This window comes from Pan paniscus, chromosome 10, assembly GCF_029289425.2.
Source record: "Pan paniscus chromosome 10, NHGRI_mPanPan1-v2.0_pri, whole genome shotgun sequence".
Lineage (NCBI taxonomy): Eukaryota > Metazoa > Chordata > Mammalia > Primates > Hominidae > Pan > Pan paniscus.
This window is the reverse complement of record NC_073259.2, coordinates 48,160,232-48,178,713: the sequence shown is the minus strand read 5'-3', so window position 1 is coordinate 48,178,713 and position 18,482 is coordinate 48,160,232. Positions and strand designations below refer to the sequence as shown.

Genomic DNA, 18,482 nt, shown 5'->3' with positions numbered 1-18,482 from the left:
GGCTGACACATAGTAAATATCTGATAAACATTAGCTGTCTTCTGTAATATGGGTGATAATTTCTTAAACTTTGATCTCAATACTTTTAGATCTAGTTAAGCAATTAGAGAAGCATCAATCTGAAAATAAGAACCTTACTGTCCTGCTTGTTCAAAAGGCCAATGAGCTTCACATTGTTACACTCAACAGAATTTTTTTTAGTTCTTACCTTATTAAGCTCTTATCAACACTTGACCCAACTCTCCTTGACTTCTCTCTCCTTGTAACATTCTCTTTCTTTGGTTTCTGTAACACCCCACTCACCCTCTACTTCTCTGATCTTCACGGTATTCTCTGGGAGCTCACATTCTTCCAGCAAAGTTTTTTAAATGTTAGAGGTCATTGTGGTTCCATCCTAGGCTTTTTTTCCCCCAAGCTATATTCCCTCACCTAGGCAATTTCATCCATACCTATAGTTCCAATTACCTGTATGGGCGATTCCAGTTTTCCATTTACAGCCAATACTTTTCCTCTGAATTTTAGAACCATGTATCTAATTGCTTACAGGAACTTCTACCTGAAAGCTCCAAAGGTACTTTAAGCCTGATATGTTAAAACCAAAAGAGCTCTGGTCCTTATCTGGCACAACCCAGGAATGTAATCCAGAAATCGTCTTTCAAATTTCTTTCTCCCTCACTTTCAATCTATTAACTGAGGCCTGCTGGTCTCAAATCCCATCCACTGAGCCCATCTCCACAATTATCATCCTAATTCAAGCTATCCTCATCTCTCCCAGACTACTAAAAAAGCCTGCTAACTAATTCTCCCAGATCTCTTGCTGCCTCTCTCCTCCCTTTCAATACACATCACCACAATCCTAGTTTTGCCTTCTGGAACTATAAGAAATTAATATGGCTTCTAAATGACAACATTTTTAACAATAAGATAGTTATACTGCTTGATATGGTTTGGCTGTGTCCCCACCCAAATCCCTCTTGAATTGTATTCCCATAATTCCCACGTGTTGTGGGAGCAACCTGTTGGGAGATAATTTGAATCATGGGGGCAGTTTCCCCCATACTGTTCTCATGGTAGTGAACAAGTCTCACAAGATCTGATGGTTTTAACAGATGTTTCCGCTTTTGCATCTTCCTCATTTTCTCTTGCCACCAACCACTATGTAAGAAGTGCCCTTCTCCTCCCACCAAGATTCTGAGGCCTCCCTAGCCATGTGGAACTGTAAGTCCAATTAAACCTCTTTTTCTTCCCAGTCTCAGGTATGTCAGCAGCATGAAATCAGGCTAATGCACTGCTCTACTCTTAGCTGAGGCATTCTTAGCTCCTTCTATATTAAGACAAATGATAGTTTCAAGGTCACATACTGTTATACTCCTCTAAAAACACAGACCCCTTAGGCTGGGTGTGGTGGTTCATTCCTGTAATCCCAGCACTTTGGGAGGCCAAGGCGGGATGATTACTTAGCCCAGGAATTTGAGACCAGCCTGGGCACCAAAGTGAGAGCTGTGATCACACCACTGCGCTCCAGCCTGGGAGACAGCGAGATGCTATCTGAAAGCAAAAACAAAACAAACAACAACAAAAAACAAGGACCCCTGAAATGAACATGGTCCACATGCTTGGATATAAGTAACTTGGCAGTTTATGCCACAGACTGAGACTTGCTTAGTCTAAAGTTTCAAACCACAATCACTATTTGTAACGTTTACAGCTGAAAGCAGGTTAATTCATTAACTTACATTGAAGGCATTGTTCAGGTGTTTAGGGACAAAACAGTGACAAACACTGACAAATGCTGATCTCACAGAAGATAAATTAGAGTGAAGAAAATAAACAATAAACCTAAGTTAGATTACATAATATGTTGCAAAATGATAAATGCAATGGAGAAAAATCTAGCATAAAAACAGATACAAAATATCGCGGGAAGGCTGTTGTTTTATACACAGTAGTTAGAGAAGACCACAACAGCGTAGGGGAAAGGAGATTGGAGAAAGGGTGAGGAGATGAAGTCAGAGAGGAAGAAGAGACTTAAATCATAGAGCCTTGTAGACCATAGGAGTATGGAATTTACTATGACTGAGAAGGGAAGCCATTTGAGAAAAGAAGTTACATGACCTGACATTTTATCAGGATCACTCTGGCTATGGAGTGTTAAAGACTGTAGATCAGCAAAGGTCACAGTGACTTTTTAGGAAGATATTTTTGAAAGCAAAATAGTGGTTGTGTTTTTACGTTAGGTATTGAATTTTTATGTGTCTATGTACTAGGAATTCATACATTAAGTTCATAGACACAACTTAAAAAAATACAATGCAAAGATGAGTTTTGGGAATAGCAAGAGAATGATATTGGATATTTTAACTCTGGGCTCTACTCAGCACTACTAACAGTTATTACTGCTCAGAAGCAAGACAAGGTGCAAGGTTATTAACTTATTTTGGGGGACAGACTATAATTAAAAATCTGGATTTTAAGTTTATTTCACTGGGCAAGGTAAGTCAAGGTACAATTTACATCTTAAAAGACAAAAGCAGGTGATAGCAGGGCTTGCTAAAGGGAAGTTACAATGAAAATTATTCTATAGTTGACTTTCTTTTTATTACTTTTATGCCTGCTACTCTCTTTAATTAAGGTGCTACAACTATCTCTGATATACTTTAAAAGTTCAGTATTAAGTTGATGGGTAGTACAGTACTGTATTTTCTGATTACTAAAAGATGTTACTGATGATGAATCAACAGTATCATGTAACTGCACTGATTCATCCTATCTCTGCTGAATAAAAGCACAGGTTTTCAAGAAAACTGTCTAAGCTCTAGTTGGTGCCAAAGGACGATAGAGAGCTAAGTAACTCCTGAAAAGCTTCGATCTTAACACACTAGCCCTATTACCACATGAAGGTATTAACAGAAAAAATTAAAAAATTATCCGTAAAATTTTCTCCATGACATGTTTTCTGGCAACATATTTAGAAACTTTAAATTTTCTTCTACAGTTTTCTTCCTCTTTATACTGAAGAATGTCTTTAAAGCATGAGTATACTTACAGTAAGCAAACATTCAAATTTTACCCCAGTGAAATCTTAAAATGTACTCAAACTCTCAGGCAAAAAGTTCACTATCTGAATGTGAAAAACTGAATGACTGTTAAAATATCTGCAAGCACCAAAAAATATTATAGCTAAAATGCAGCTACCCTAAGAACTGTTTTTAAAAAACTCACACTGCATAAAAAATATAAATTCAGATTATCCGATAGGATAATATAAAACAAAAGAAATCCAAAGACAGTTTCAAGATTTCATTTCTCTTGCTTAGTTAAAACAACAAAAACAAAAGGCCCATAAACTTTTTCTTGCATCTTTTAACCAAAATAGTGACATGATCAACCCAACTGCCAAAGAAACAGGAAAGAGAAAGCAATTGTTTAGAAACAGACTTGATTACATGTGAAAATTTTAATACAATTACTAATAAGATACAAAAACCAACCGTTATTTTAAAATGTACTGCCCTGATATTCTGCTGCTGAGGTAGGTAGTGATATGTAGAAATTAATTTTTCTTTTAAAACGAAAAAATAATGCATTTATTAATATGCTTTTCCCAAAATTCGGGGAAAATTCCCAAATCGGAGAAAAAAATTTAACATCAGCATCTACTACACAAAGCATTAAAAACATTTTTCAGCAGTTTTGCTTAAGTATCTTAGGTCAGTGGTAGCATGTTAGCCAAAATGTAATCCAAAATGAATGAACAACAGTCAGCTGGTAGACACTGTATGTAATACAATACGGAAATATATTGGAAGTATTTCAAAATTCAACATTTGAATCCGTGAATGTCTAAATCAAGTACTCCAAATCAGGCGTCTACTTTTGAAACAATACTTCAAAATACGTGTTGGTGGCAAGACCGCCGGCCATCTGTAGGAAATCTTTTTAATGGTTCAAAATTCCTAGGTCTGAGAAGGGGCGACTGATTAGGCTAAATTTATATCTCCCGGCCCCGTAGTTGTCAGCCCAGGTAGCGAATTTAAAACACTGGGGGTGGATGAGTAATTTGAAGTTCAGATCAAGGAGTGAAAAAGGCTGATACTTAGAAGCGCCGGCTCTTCCCCATTCGCGCACTCGAGAGGTCACGGCGTAGTGAAGTTTGGTTTCACTAACGGGCTTGGACGCTCGCGACCAAAGTCTCCCAAGAAAAGCCGACACCGCGGTCGGGAGCGCCCGGAAGCTCAGCAGGACACGTTTCCACTGCAGGGAGGAGGGTGTCTGTGGCGGTTCTGGCGTGGAGCCCCTTCCCCCCCCGTAGGACCCTGCACCCGGACGGGGACAGGCTTCGCCAGCTAAGGCGGCGGGAGGCGCGTAGGCCACAAGGAGGAAATGGGACGGAGTGCGACAGAGAGGCGGCGGCGGCCCAGGGCCGGGCCGAGCCTCCCTCGCGGGGCAGCGAGAGGGAAAGGGGCCCTCCCGGCCGCAGCCTCCCCCACTTCGAGAGGCAGCTCTAACTTTCCTCCCAGCGCACGACGTCGCACGGGCCGCGCGAGATTCCGAAACTTTGTCAGCCCTCGCGTCGCCCTAGGCCCGCTCCAGCGCTCTGCGCCGGCCGCTAACCCTCGTCTCGCCCAGACAGCTGCCCAAGCCCATCCACCCCGCGGGTCGACCAGTGTTTACCTCAGACCGAGGTCGAGGCGCTCGGTCCGGCCGCGGCCCGACAGCAGGTTCCCAGGTCCCAGTCACTCCGCTGCCAAGTTCCCCAACATGGACTCCTTCGTCCGCTTTGTGGTGTTACAGGGTCTCTGGGACACTGACTCCGCTGGCTCGGTCCGGAGGCGGCGGCGAAGCAGGGAGCGACCCAGGTTGCGCTGCTCCGCGCGGCTTGCGCCACCGCTACTCCCCCTTCCCCCGCCTTGTCCCTCCCCTCCCCTCCCTGCGCGTCTCCCTCCTCCTCCCTTCCCTCGCTCGCTCTGCTCACTGTCGGCGCGCTAAGGTGACGACGGCGGCAGCCGGACTCGCCACATTCTGCCTACTCGCTCGCTCTGGCCCTGAGTGCATGTTCGTAGTACCCAGTTGGGCCGCAGGGGGGCGCTGGCAAACTGCTGTTTGAGACCGAGAAGCGTGGTGGGTGGAGTCACGTCACGCGGCCTGTGAGCGGGAGGAAGGGCAGCTGCGCTGGAGGGGCCTTCTGGGAAACGTCCTTCCAGCACCGCCCTTCGCCCACACTGCGGATGGTGCGCATGCGCAGCGCGTGGACTTTGGCCTCTGCCCTCCTTTGGCAGTTTTACAGGCTGCGTCGCGGAGGACAATGAAAGAGGCTTTAAGGGGACTGGACAGGAAGGATTTTGCGCAGGGTGTGCTCCTCTATCTTTATGGTAATCTGATATTGAAAAGAGTGTCCGTATGTTTGCGGTGGATTGAGTGTTCACCTGGCTGCGCTGCCCACCTGAAATGCAGCCTGTGGAGTGAAGAGTCGGCAGTTTGGAAGCCCACCTTTCCTCCTTTCTGGTGGGCATTTTTTTAGATGCCAGGGGGAGAGCTTTCCCGCCTGACTCCCCGAGCCTAGGGGCTTTCCCATGTCTTAACCCCACATCACAAAATTAAATTTGGGCCAGGTGCGCGGTGGCTCACGCCGGTAATCCCAGCGCTTTGGGAGGCCGAGGCCGGCGGATCGCTTGAGCTCAGCAGTTCGAGACCAGCTTGAGCGACGTATTAAGATCTCGTTTCTACAAAAAATAAAATTAACCGGCCGTGGTGGCGCGCACCTGCGGTCCCAGCTCCTCGGGAAGCCGAGGTGGGAGAATCGCTTGAACCCGGGAGGCGGAGGTTGCAGTGAGCCGAGATCGTTCCACTGCACTCCAGCCTGGGCGACAGAGCGAGACCCTGTCTCAAACAACAACAAAAACTTTAGCATTATTTACTTAAAAGGCCTCCGCGTTGTGGTTAGATAGTGACGTGTGTGCTATCCTCCACTTTTTCCCCCGGCGGGTTGTTAAATGTTTTGTTTTACCTCGGAGGTATTTTGACTTTTTCAAAGTCACTGATTATTTAACCTCCTAGTTTCTCTTCTCGTCGACTGCAGCAAGCTTCCGGTTGCTCTGCCTGCCCTCAGTGTCCCCCATCTACCAGCTGACCTTCCAGTCCTCCCACCCACGCCCTTGTCCTGCTTGCGGCTCCCGCAGGACTAAGCTCTGCTCCCCGCGCGCGGCTCACCCAGGTCCCAGTCGCTTTCAGCCGCGCGCTCACACGTTTTCCTGTCGCCTGCCCCCGTTCTGTCCGCGCGTGCTGCGCTCTCCAGCCACCCTGACGCCTGCCCGGGATGAGTTTCCTCCCCACTTTGCCGCGGCCCCGCCGACCGGCCGCTTCACTGCCGCCTTCCCGCATTCTCGCAGACTACGTTGCGGCGTCCCCTGCTCCCGCCCTGAGGACGTCGCTTTTCTGGCACTTTCTTCCTATGCATTCTGTTGAGTCTGCTCACTGTCTCACACTGTGAGGATTGGGACAGTGTCTTATCACTTTCATAACAGCGTCTGGCACTTGCTGAAGGAACACATGAATGGCGGTCTTGTCGCTGTCAAAGTCTTTGGAGTTTTTCAGTGTACTGTTTTTGATATGGGGTTTGGGAATTTAGGTGGCTTTACTGTATTTGGGATATTTGAGGGGAAAATGAGCTAGAGGCGTTAAAATGCTTTCTTCTGATGGAACAACAAAATTCTTATGAAGGACCTTTCCCTGTCAAAATCAGAGCAAATAGTAAAGGATATATACTATTTGGATATAAAGAATGATTATAAAGGATGATTGTTAAGAGAAATAGTGAAAATTAGTGTGGAAAGCTATAACCAGATCAACATTTATGAGCCATCCAACAGAATAAGGGTGTAGCTTTTTTATGTATACAATCTCTAGGATTCACTCTAGAGAGTGTAACTCCTGATATGGACTCCTGGTGCAACATGCTTCTGTGTATGTTTTATATTTTAAAAAATCTATATATATTTAAAATCTAAATATATTTTTAAAAATCTCAGTTTTGTTTTAGGAAAGTGTTTTTTCTCAAAATTTAATTAAAGCCCAAATGATAAAATCTGCCAAATAGAAAACTATTTTAAATTGATAATAACAGTATAGTTTCATCAAAACTAAAAATACCAAATCTTTTGATGTATTTGTTTCCTAGCAGAGAATTAAGTTTTCACGTTCTTACTATTGGCCTCCTAGATATCATGTGAGCATGTCTTAAGGAAAAATGCTCTTAATGCCACTGTGGTTTCTACCTTCATGTGCAAATAGAAGAGAGTGGTGGTTTGTAATAGGCCATTCTTCCCAGAGAAAAGTTCATGTGTATTTCTGTATATGCAGCATCCTCCTTATTATGTTTGGACGTAAAGATTTATTATTCTCTCTGATGTTTTCATATTTTTAAAATTTACAATATAATAAAGAGGTACAGAGTTCTAAATCAATAAAAGATGGGCTATAAAATGGAGGAGTAAAGTTGATATATGAACCATCATTGTCAACATTTTAGATTTGATTTTAACCGTAAAAAGCACAAATGATATGCATCATAAAACAGCCTTAAACTGAATGTCCACTTGGTGTGTTGCACTTTGCACTTAAAATATCAGTCCTGTCACATAGCAACAGAAACCCACAGTGGCATGTTTAAAAATGGGTAATCAACGTATTGATTTTGATGGAGCTTTTTCAGAAATAACTGCTATTTTAATTTAACTTATAAATAGAATACAATATAAAATTCAAATTAAGGGAGGAAATCATGCTGTAAATATACTGGATTGAAAAACATGGTTCTGGCCAGGCATGGTGGCTCATGCTTGTAATTCCAGCACTTTGGGAGGCTGAGGTGGTTGGATCACTTAAGGTCAGGAGTTCGAGACCAGACTGGCCAACATGGTGAAACCGCATCTCTACTGAAAATACAAAAATTAGCCCGCATGGTGGCATGTGCCTGTAATCCCAGCTACTAGCTACTCAGGAGGCTGAGGCAGGAGAATCACTTGAACCTGGGAGGCGGAGGTTGCAGTGAGCCGAGATGGCGCTACTGCACTCCAGCCTGGGTGACAGAGTAAGACTCCATCTCAAAAAAAAAAAAAAAAAGAAAAAGAAAAAAAAGAAAAACATGGTTCTAATACTGTCACTTAACACCTTTTCAGTTTTGAATAAATCACTTAACTTTTTGGTCTTTAGTTTCTATAAGAGAGGACATTTTTATTTTAATGATCTCTGGCATTTTTATGGCAATAAAAATGTGTGAATTCAAAGGATATACTGTCTGAGCAACATAGTGAGACCTAGTTTCTACTAAAAATAAAAATTAAAAAAATGACCAGCTGTGGTGGCGTGCACTGGAAGGATTGCTTGAGCCTGGGAGGTCAGGGATGCAGTGAGCTGTGATCACGCCACTGCACTCCAGCCTGGGTGACAGAGTGAGACCCTGTCTCAACAAAAAGGGGTGATGTAAATTTTAAAATTCATGTAAGGAAAACATGACCAAATATACAATATCCATGTGAGGAAAAAATAGTTTGCAGGAATTTTTTTAAAAACCAGTGGTGGCTGGGCATGGTGGCACACACCTGTAGTCCATCTACTTGGGAGGCTGAGGTGGGAGAATCGTTTGAGCCCAGGAGGTTGAGGCTGCAGTGAACCATGATCATGCCACCTCGCTCCAGGCTGGGCAACAGAGTAAGACCCTGTCTCCAATAATAATAAGAAGAATAGTTATTTCATGTCACAACTATGAAGTATTTTAATCAGGATGATACTATCCAATTATTTTCCATGTGGAATTAAATTTATTTCAGCAACAATTAATTGGACATCTATTTGGGAGGTGCTTTGAGCTTGTATATAAATGAATACAGTGTCTCACAGACAGTATAGTGGTTTCAAATATGTACAAAGACAAAGCTGCATTCCTTGAAAGAAAATAGAAAACAAAAAACAAAGGAAGAATATAAATATAAAAAGAATATAAAATAATAAAAACAAAGCCTGGGGAGGGAGATGGAATAAAAGAAGGAGAGAATAGAAAGGAAACTGTGATGATTAATTTTAGATGTCAACTTGACTGGATTAGGAATACCTAGAGAATTGGTAAAGCATTATTTTGGGGTATGTCAGTGAGGGTGTTTACAGAGGAGATTGGCATGTGAGTCTGAGTGGACTACAAGGGGAGGATCCGCCCTCAAAGTGGGCAGGCACTATCCAATCAGCTGGGAGCCTGGGTAGAACAAAAACAGTCTCTGTCTTCTGGAACTGGGATACACTCTTCTCCTGGCCTTGGACATCAAAATACCAAGCTCTCTGGCCTTTGGATTCTAGTGCTTAACACCAGCACCCCTGCCATCAGGTCTTCAGACTTGGACTGAGCCACACTCCCAGCATACCAGCATCTCCAGCTTGCAAATAGCCTGTTGTGGGACTTGTTAGCCTCCATAATCACATGAGCCAATTCCCCTAATAAAGCCCCCCTCATGTGTCTATATATCCTATTAGTTCTTTTTGCCTCAGATCTAAAAATAGTTCAAATTCTAAGGCTACTTCTTCATTTCAGTTTATATTTACTCTTTTTTAAAGGTAATAAGCATTCATTTTAACAATTTAAATAACACAGAAGTATGTAAAATATACTCAGAAGTATATAAAGAAAAAGATTGTTTTCTTCTCCGTATCCCAGTCCTAGACAAAACCAATGTTAAAGATTGAAGTTTCTCTCAATACTTATTCTAATGTTTTAAAACACTTGGAAGTTTTCATTTGGATATTTACAAATAATCACGCCATATATATTTTTCTTCAACTCTTTCTAACTCAGCAGTTAATTATAAATAGCTCATTCTTTTAACTAGCTGCATAATATTATGTAGAATTAATGTACCATAATTTTTTTTTTTTTGAGACAGGGAGAACTCTCTTTGGAGAACCCTAATACAGGAACCAAAGACAATTTCATTAAAGAAGTGGTAACCCAAACCAAATACAGACAGGTATTATTCCAAATTTGAAGACTCTAGTACACTCTCAGGTTGGTCTTCCATCCCCGACACCACCTCTTCTACATGTTTATCACTCCCCTGAAGTCTCAACCTCACAGCCACTGCTGCTGAGCCCCTTAACCCTGAACCCAGCAAAGGATCTCACCACAGTCATTATAAGAGAGAAACTCCTCAACTTCTTTCCCTCTACCGACAAAGTCTATCTAGAACTGTGTACATCCATGACTACTTGTCTTCCTCTATCACAGAGGAAGAACTATCTAGTCTCTTGTTTAACCCATTCATGCCTGAGGTTGCAATTTTTTTTATTTTTTGAGACGGAGTCTCGCTCTCGCCCAGGCTGGAGTGCAGTGGAGTGATCTCGGCTCACTGCAAGCTCCGCCTCCCGGGTTCACGCCATTCTCCTCCCTCAGCCTCCAGAGTAGCTAGGACTACAGGCGCCCGCCACCACGCCCGGCTAATTTTTTGTATTTTTAGTAGAGACGGGGTTTCACCGTGTTGGCCAGGGTGGTCTCGATCTCCTGACTTCGTGATCTGCCTGCCTCGGCCCCCCAAAGTGCTGGGATTACAGGCGTGAGCCACCGCGCAAGGCCACAATTTTTTGAATTTTTGCAATCAGACCTCGGCGATGATCTTGAGCAGTAGGATATAAATAACTCCCACATGCTTAGCGTTCCAATAATGGAACACTAGGCATGGCTTAGCTTTCTACTTGTGCTGTAGATCTGTTTTTTTCAGACTTTGATTTATAGACCATTCACATTTCTAACAATTTGAAAACAGATATAGGGCTGGTAACTTTTTAATCTTGACAAATAACTATATATTTGTAAAGTCCTTCCATGTTTGTCACCATGATTTCTTAAGTACATTTTCAAGCCAAAAAAACCTAAATTTTATGAAATACTATTCTGTTTGTTTACATTTCCCTATGGAACAGTGAAGCCATCACAGCCCTTGTACATTGGGGCTCTGCTCTGAAACAGCTCCCTTCTGTCCCCTCAGGATGTGGCTCCGTGAGTTAGTTGGTCTTCGATAGGTTTAATGTCTCCTTTACTAAAGACTAACTTATGTCTCTTTGCTCCAGGTTTAAACACAATTTAAATTCTAAGACTACTTCTTCATTTCAGTTTCTATTTACTCTTTTTAAAAGGTAATAAGCATGCATTTTAACAATTCTAACAACACAAAACTGTATAGAATATATTCAGAAGTATATAAAGAAAAAGATCATTTTCTTCTCCCTATCCCAGTCCTAGACAAAACCAATGTTAAAAGATTGACGTTTCTCTCAATGCTTTTTCTAATGTGTTTTAGAAACACATAGGAGGTTTTTATTTTTGTTTTTACAAGCAATCACACTATGTATGTTTTTCGGCAAATTTTCTAACTCAACAGTTAATTATAAATATTTAGCTTATTTAGCTCATTCTTTTAACTAGCTGCATAATATTATATAGTATTAATGTACCATTTTTTTTTTTTGAGATCTTTCTCTATCATCACTCAGGAATGATGATAGCTGACTGCAGCCTTGAATTCCTGGACTCAAGTGATCCTTCTGCCTCAGCTTTGCCAGTAGTTGGCACTACAGGCATGAGCTACCATGCCTGGCTAATTTTTTCTTTTTTAACTTTTGGTAGAAACAGGGTCTTGCTATGTTGCCCAGGCTGGTGTCCAGCTCCTGGCCTCAAGTGACCCTCCTGCCTTAGCTTCCCAAAGCACTAGGATTACAGATGTGAGCCACCACACTTGGCCTGTTGTACCATAATTTTTAAAACTATTTCTGTATTGATAAATAATACAGATTTCTCCAGATTTTATGTCATTACAAGTGATGCTGGAATAAATATCCTTATATGTATATCTTTTTTAAATTATGCATTTTTGTGTAGAATTGATCCTAAAAGTGAGATTGTCAAAACCATAGATACGTGCCTTTAAAAATACATTTTAATAGATACTGCCTGCAGAGGGTTGTGGGGTTTTATGTTTTGTTGGGATTTTTTTGGTAACAGTTTTCAGATGAATTAGTCTTCTTCCTCTCTTAATCTGTGGGTTACCAATGGAATTGGGTCCTCCGTTGGCTTCTACATTGGACTTCAACTCAGGACTGGCTAACAAGAATGTAGTACCCCACTAGTTTTAATGTTCTGTAGTTCAGAGATAGGTACATGAATCAATTCAAGCCAAGCAGAATTACATCGAAGACTTTTGTTCTATGCTGGACTTGTCGATGTGAATATGTAAGCTCCCTTCACAAAGAGAGACCCTTACTGAGAATGACTTCTCCTCAGAGAACAAAAGTAAGACATGAAAAGAGACTAGGTTCTAATGATACCATTTAGGTAACCTAAATACAGCTGTGTCTGGACTTTCAATTATGTGACTTAATAAGTAACTTTTTTGAGTTGGGTTTGCTGTTACTTGTGACCAATGCTGTTATGACTGACACACTGCCAGATTACCTCTACCTCTAGAATTATTTTAGTTCATTTTCCAATCTAAATGTAGAAGAAACCCATTTCCCACACCCTTGCCAGGACTAACGCATGAATCTTAAATTTTTGTCAGTCTGATAGGCATTAAATGCTATTTCACTGTTGTTTCAATTCGCTTTTTGCTGACTGCTAGTGCGGTTGATTTCTTTTTGTATATTTTTGGACTGTTCATAGTCATTGTATTTTTGTGTTGAGTTTTCATCCTTTTCTGATCTGTCTATATGATCCCTTGTGTATTACAACTCTTAACTCCTGGCATTCCATATGTGCAGGTACTATTTTTTTTTTCATAATCATCTTTGGACTTTGCTCATGGTAGCTTTTGTCATAAGAAGGTTTTAATTTTTATACTGTCAAGTCTGACCTGGAAAAAGTCACTGTGACCTCATACATGCCAAATACAGTGAACTCTTTTTTTTGTTTTGTTTTGTTTTGTTTTTTGTTTTTTGAAAAGGAGTCTCGCTCTGTAACCCAGGCTGGAGTGCAGTGGCACAATCTTGGCTCACTGCAACCTCCTCTGCCTCCCAGGTTCAAGCAATTCTCCTTGCCTCAGCCTCCCAAGACTACAGGGACTACAGGCATGCACCACTATGACTGGCTAATTTTTGTACATTTAGTAGAGAAGGGGTTTCACTATTAGTTAGCCAGGCTGGTCTCAAACTCCTGACCTCAGGTGATCCACCCACCTTGGCCTCCCAAAGTGCTGGAATTACAGGCGTGAGCCACCACACCCGGCCTACAATGAACTCTTTATAGTCCTCAACAAGCAATTATCTCATATTGAGTACCTACTGTGTACTGGGCTCTACACTAGGCATGTTGTCCTTGCCCTTAAAGAAATTACGGTTTAATGCAGCAGTCAAGCAGATGAACATAATTAGTATGTAATTGATGCTGATGTTGGGTTTGTGTTAGGGGCTGAAATATGTCCCCTGAAATTCATGTTTTGAAGTCCTAACTCCCAGTAATGGGAACATAACCATATTGGATATAAGGTCTTTAAAGAGGTGACTGTTTTAAAATGAGCTCTTTAGGGTAGGCCTCAATCCAATATGACTGATGTCCTTATAGGAAGAGGGGATACAGACACAGACATGTGTGCACACAGAAGGAAGACCATAAAAACAGAGACAAGACAGCCATCTACAAGTTAAGTAGAGAGGCCTCTGAAGAAGCAATCCCGCCAGCACCTTGATCTTGGACTTCAAGCCTCTAGAACTGTGAGAAAATAAATTTCTGTTCGTTGAAGCCTCCCAGTCTGTGATTTTTTTTTTATGGCAGCCCTAGCAAACCAATAGAGTTTGCCTCCACAACATCCCTTCCATTCTAACCCCTCGTGTAGTAGTCATGTGATTGTGAGGGGGGCAAAGAATAAAACACAACACCCTCTCCCTCTCCCTCCCCCTCCCCCTCTTCCTCTCCCTCTCCCCTTTCTTGGGTCTCCCTCTGTTGCCGAATCCCTCTCCCTCTCTCTCTCCCTCTTCTTTCCTTGGTCTCCCTCTGTTGCCGAGGCTGGACTCTACTGCCGTGATCTCAGCTCACTGCAACCTCCCTGCCTCGGGCTCCTGTGATTCTCCTGCCTCCGCCCGTGGAGTGCCTGGGATTGCAGGCACGCGCCGCCCTGCCTGACTGGTTTTTGTATTTTTGGTGGAGATGGGATTCCGCCGTGTTGACCAGGCTGGTCTCCAGCTCCTGACCTCGAGTGTTCTGCCCGCCTCGGCCTCCTGAGGTGCCGGGATTGCAGACGGAGTCTCGCTCACTCAATGCTCAATGTTGCCCAGGCTGGAATGCAGTGGCGTGATCTTGGCTCACTACAACCTCCACCTCCCAGCCGCCTGCCTTGGCCTCCCAAAGTACTAAGATTACAGCCTCTGCCTGGCGGCCACCCCGTCTACGAAGTGAGGAGTGTCTCTGCCTGGCCGCCCATCATCTGGGATGTGAGGAGCCCCTCTGCCTGGCTGCCCCATCTGGGAAGTGAGGAGCACCTCTGCCTGGCCACCACTCCGTCTAGGAAGTGAGGAGGGTCTCTGCCTGGCCACCCATCGTCTGGGATGTGAGGAGCGCCTCTGCCCGGCCTCCCCATCTGGGATGTGAGGAACGCCTATGCCCGGCCTCCCCGTCTGGGAAGTAAGGAGCGCCTCTGCCCGGCTGCCCCGTCTGGGATGTGAGGAGCACCTCTGCCCGGCCGCCACCCCATCTGGGAAGTGGGGAGCGCCTCTGCCTGGCCACCCCGTCTGGGATGTGAGGAGTGCCTCTGCCCGGCCGGCACCCCCTCTGGGAGCCGCCTCGTCTGGGAAGTGAGGAGCATCTCTGCCCGGCTGCCCTGTCTGGGAAGTGGGGAGCGCCTCTGCCTGGCAGCCCCGTCTGGGAAGTGAGGAGCACCTCTGCCTGGCTGCCCCGTCTCTGATGTGAGGAGCGCCTCTGCCCGGCCGCCACCCCCTCTGGGAGCCACCCCGTCTGGGAAGTGAGGAGCGTCTCTGCCTCGCCGCCCCGTCTGGAAAGTGAGTAGCGCCTTTGCCCGGCCGCCCCATCTGGGAAATGGGGAGTGCCTCTGCCTGGCCATCCATCGTCTGGGATGTGAGGAGCACCTCTGCCCAGCCGCCCTTTGTCTGGGAGGTGAGGAGCGCCTCTGCCTGGCCGCCCCATCTGGGAAGTGAGGAGCCCCTCTGCCCGGCCACCCCGTCTGGGATGTGAGGAGCGCCTCTGCCCGGCCGCCACCCCGTCTAGGAAGTGAGGAGTGCCTCTGCCTGGCCGCCCCGTCTGGGAAGTGAGGAGCGCCTCTGCCCGGCCGCCCCATCTGGGATGTGTACCCAACAACTCCAAAGAGACAGCGACCATCGAGAACGGGCCATGATGACGATGGTGGTTTTGTCGAAAAGAAAAGGGAGAAATGTGGGGAAAAGAAAGAGAGATCAGATTGTTACTGTGTCTGTGTAGAAAGAAGCAGACATAGGAGACTCCATTTTGTTCTGTACTAAGAAAAATTCTTCTGCCTTGGGATGCTGTTAATCTATAACCTTACCCCAACCCCGTGCTCTCTGAAACATGTGCTGTGCAAACTCAGGGTTAAATGGATTAAGGGCGGTGCAAGATGTGCTTTGTTAAACAGATGCTTGAAGGCAGCATGCTCGTTAAGAGTCATCACCACTCCCTAATCTCAAGTACCCAGGGACACAAACACTGTGGAAGGCTGCAGGGACCTCTGCCTAGGAAAACCAGAGACCTTTGTTCACGTGTTTATCTGCTGACCTTCTCTCCACTATTATCCTATGACCCTGCCACATCCCCCTCTCCGAGAAACACCCAAGAATGATCAATAAATACTTAAAAAAAAAACAAAACAAAAAAAAACACAACACCAATTCCAGGAATCAGCCCTGACTATTTTAGATCATTCAAGGTAATCCTATACTTCTTGCTACAGTGGGTAGTTTAGGAAACGCAAGCATTTCTTTAGCCAATTTGTGTCAGTAACACTTGAAGAGCTGGTGACTGAGAAAGACTTCCTTGTTCTTCAGATAAAGCTACTAAAAGTGTGCTCTCTTCCTGTTTGGATGATGAGAGGTGAGAATTTAAACCTGGAATTACTGTAGCTACTCTGTTATCATAAACTAGTCTAGCTTTGGAATAATGCTGCCTCTGTGGAAGGCCCAGAAGGGAGGTGGAACAAAACTAGTTTCTTGTTGAAATTAGTAAGCCACTGATCAAATAAATCCTGATACCTGCCTAGTTATGTAAGCCAATAAGTCCCCTTCATTATTTAAGCAATTTTGATTTTTTAAAAATTTACAATACTAAGGGTCTTCGCAGTTAAGGGATATGTGGGGAAAGGAAACTGTCACAGGTCAAATTCCCTGGGAAACACTTTAAGATAAAGATTAGAGTGCAGAAATGTCATTGGTGGGTGCTCTTAGAATCCGCCTGTAGTGAGAGTAAAGAAAGCAGGCTTAGGCAAAGGAAGAAGTTGACCTGCAGTGAAGTCCAACAGAGGCCTCAGCCATTCCTACAGGGAACTCTGAAGACTTTATGCCATCTCATTGACCAATCATTTTGGCTGTACCCAGAAATGTGAGGAGGCCCTCTTCAGCAGAGGGTAAGTGATAGTGAAGGATTCAGTTGAGAGTTGTCAGCCTCAAACACTTTCAGCATCTGGTGGAATGACTGCTTCATTCCTGGATTGGGGGAAATCTACAGTACACCATGCATGATATCCACTACTGTCTACCTCTATGAATATAAGATCTAGGAGCAGCTCTTCCAAAATTCTGTGGGGCTTCCAAGAAACTGGAGAAACTTACTAGAAGAAGGTTGGTGGGATTAATTACAGCCTCGAAAGCTGCTCCTGGGGTCATAATTGGTGCTGATCATTTCCTTCTTCCACTACCTATTCTAGAGTCCCCTCACTCTCTGCTGGTCTAGGTAGCTGCTATGGACTGAATGTTTGGGTATCCCCAGAATTTGTATGTTGAAACTAGTCACCAATGTGATAGTATTAGGAGGTGGGTGATTTGGAAGTGATTAGGTCATGAAGACAGAGTCCTCATGAATGGAATTAGTGCCTTTATAAAAGAGGTCCCAGACAGCTGCCTTGCCTCTTCCACCACGTGAAGACACAGCAAGAAGGCACCAGGAAGTGGGCCCTCACTAAACACTAAATTTGCTTGTACCTTGATCTTGGAGTTTACAGGTTACAGAACTACAAGAAATAATTCTGTTGTTATAGGTCATGTAATTTGTGATATTTATTATACCAGCCCAAACACACTAAGACAGTAGCTTACCTAGTGGAATAACTCAAACTCTCTTCAGTGAGGGGGCCAAGTCCTTCATCACCAAATTTTTCCCAGGTTGTAGCTGCTGCACTTTTCCATGGACCATGTAAATTGGGCAAGCAAAAACCAAGAGAAAAACAAATGGGTCACTTGGGTATCAAACATATTATTTCCTATCCCTTTTGTGGAACAGCTGCCCTACTGAAATCAGAGTCAATTACCCTTGCCGGAATGGTGACTCCTTTCCTTGTTTCTTGGAATGAGAAGACTAAAATGACCAGGCAGCAGCTAGAGTTTAATGGGACTCTTCCTGTGTCTGCTAGTGGAAACATTTTCTCTCTCGTAGCCAAAATCTCTAACTTACGGAGAAAGAAGGTACGACTTCCCTAAGCAAATCCCTGGGAATCATAATATATGGAGATATTCCTATTTGCACTCTTTAGCTCCTGGATTCTTGTATTCTTACTTTTGAGAATATCAATTTAGAGTGTACACTGAGTCCTGGGGTATGATGCCTCCTCACAGGGTATCCTTTGCAAGCTAGCACCCCAGCTGAAACTTTAACAGGTCATCCCAATGCTCAATCAGTACAGTTTCAAGGTAGTGTAGTATATTGTAGGACCAGTGGAACCCATGGTCCTGTGCCCACTGCTGCACCAAATCTTAGGTCAGTGGATCAAACAATTTAAGCCCTCAGTGGTACTACCTGAGACCCTTCAGGCAGGAGATCCAACTTGGAATATGTTTAAGTTCCAATAAAGATAAATTGATACTACTTCCAGGATGGAATGAGTCCTGTGTAGACAACTTGCCACCAAGTAGCTGGTAAGTCTGCTGAAGGAATGGTGCTGCATTGGGGGCCAAGCATTGGCCTCTGTTGCTGGCAAATTGGACATTTGACAGTGGTGGTAGCTAGATCAGCCTTGTTAATAGGAACCATGCTATTAGGCCCATGTATAACCTCCATCTCTGCACCTGTGGCTACCCTTGTCATGTGCCTATTGGGCCAATACTAGTGTAGCCAATGGCAGAGACTGGCTGATGTCATCTGGCCAGGACATTGTTCCTTATGGTTGTCTAGTGCTTATTCTGTGATGGATTCTCTCTGTTGCCTATTAACACATGAAGCAAAGATCTTCACATTTCATATCCATTTTATAGGGTCATCCACATGCCTCTTTCCCAGA

At 44.0% G+C, this 18,482-nt stretch overlaps 1 protein-coding gene across 3 annotated transcripts in view; it reads right to left on the bottom strand.

The window, feature by feature from the left end:
* The window catches only part of SCAF11 (SR-related CTD associated factor 11), a 76,870-nt gene extending 69,920 nt beyond the window's left edge, over positions 1 to 6,950 (bottom strand). The window contains exons 1-2 of one of the 3 annotated variants that reach the window (XM_063593084.1): positions 6,211 to 6,329; positions 4,675 to 5,145 (exon numbers count right to left, since the gene is read on the bottom strand). Coding sequence is in view for 2 of the 3 variants with exons in the window: in XM_034935990.3 (XP_034791881.1) it covers positions 6,211 to 6,381 (171 nt within the window). In the remaining variant the exon portion in view is untranslated. Of the gene's footprint in view, positions 1 to 4,674; positions 5,146 to 6,210 lie in introns of all 3 variants that reach the window. The other 2 variants (XM_034935990.3, XM_034935989.3) reach the window with 2 other exon arrangements.
* Positions 6,951 to 18,482: the final 11,532 nt, after the last annotated feature.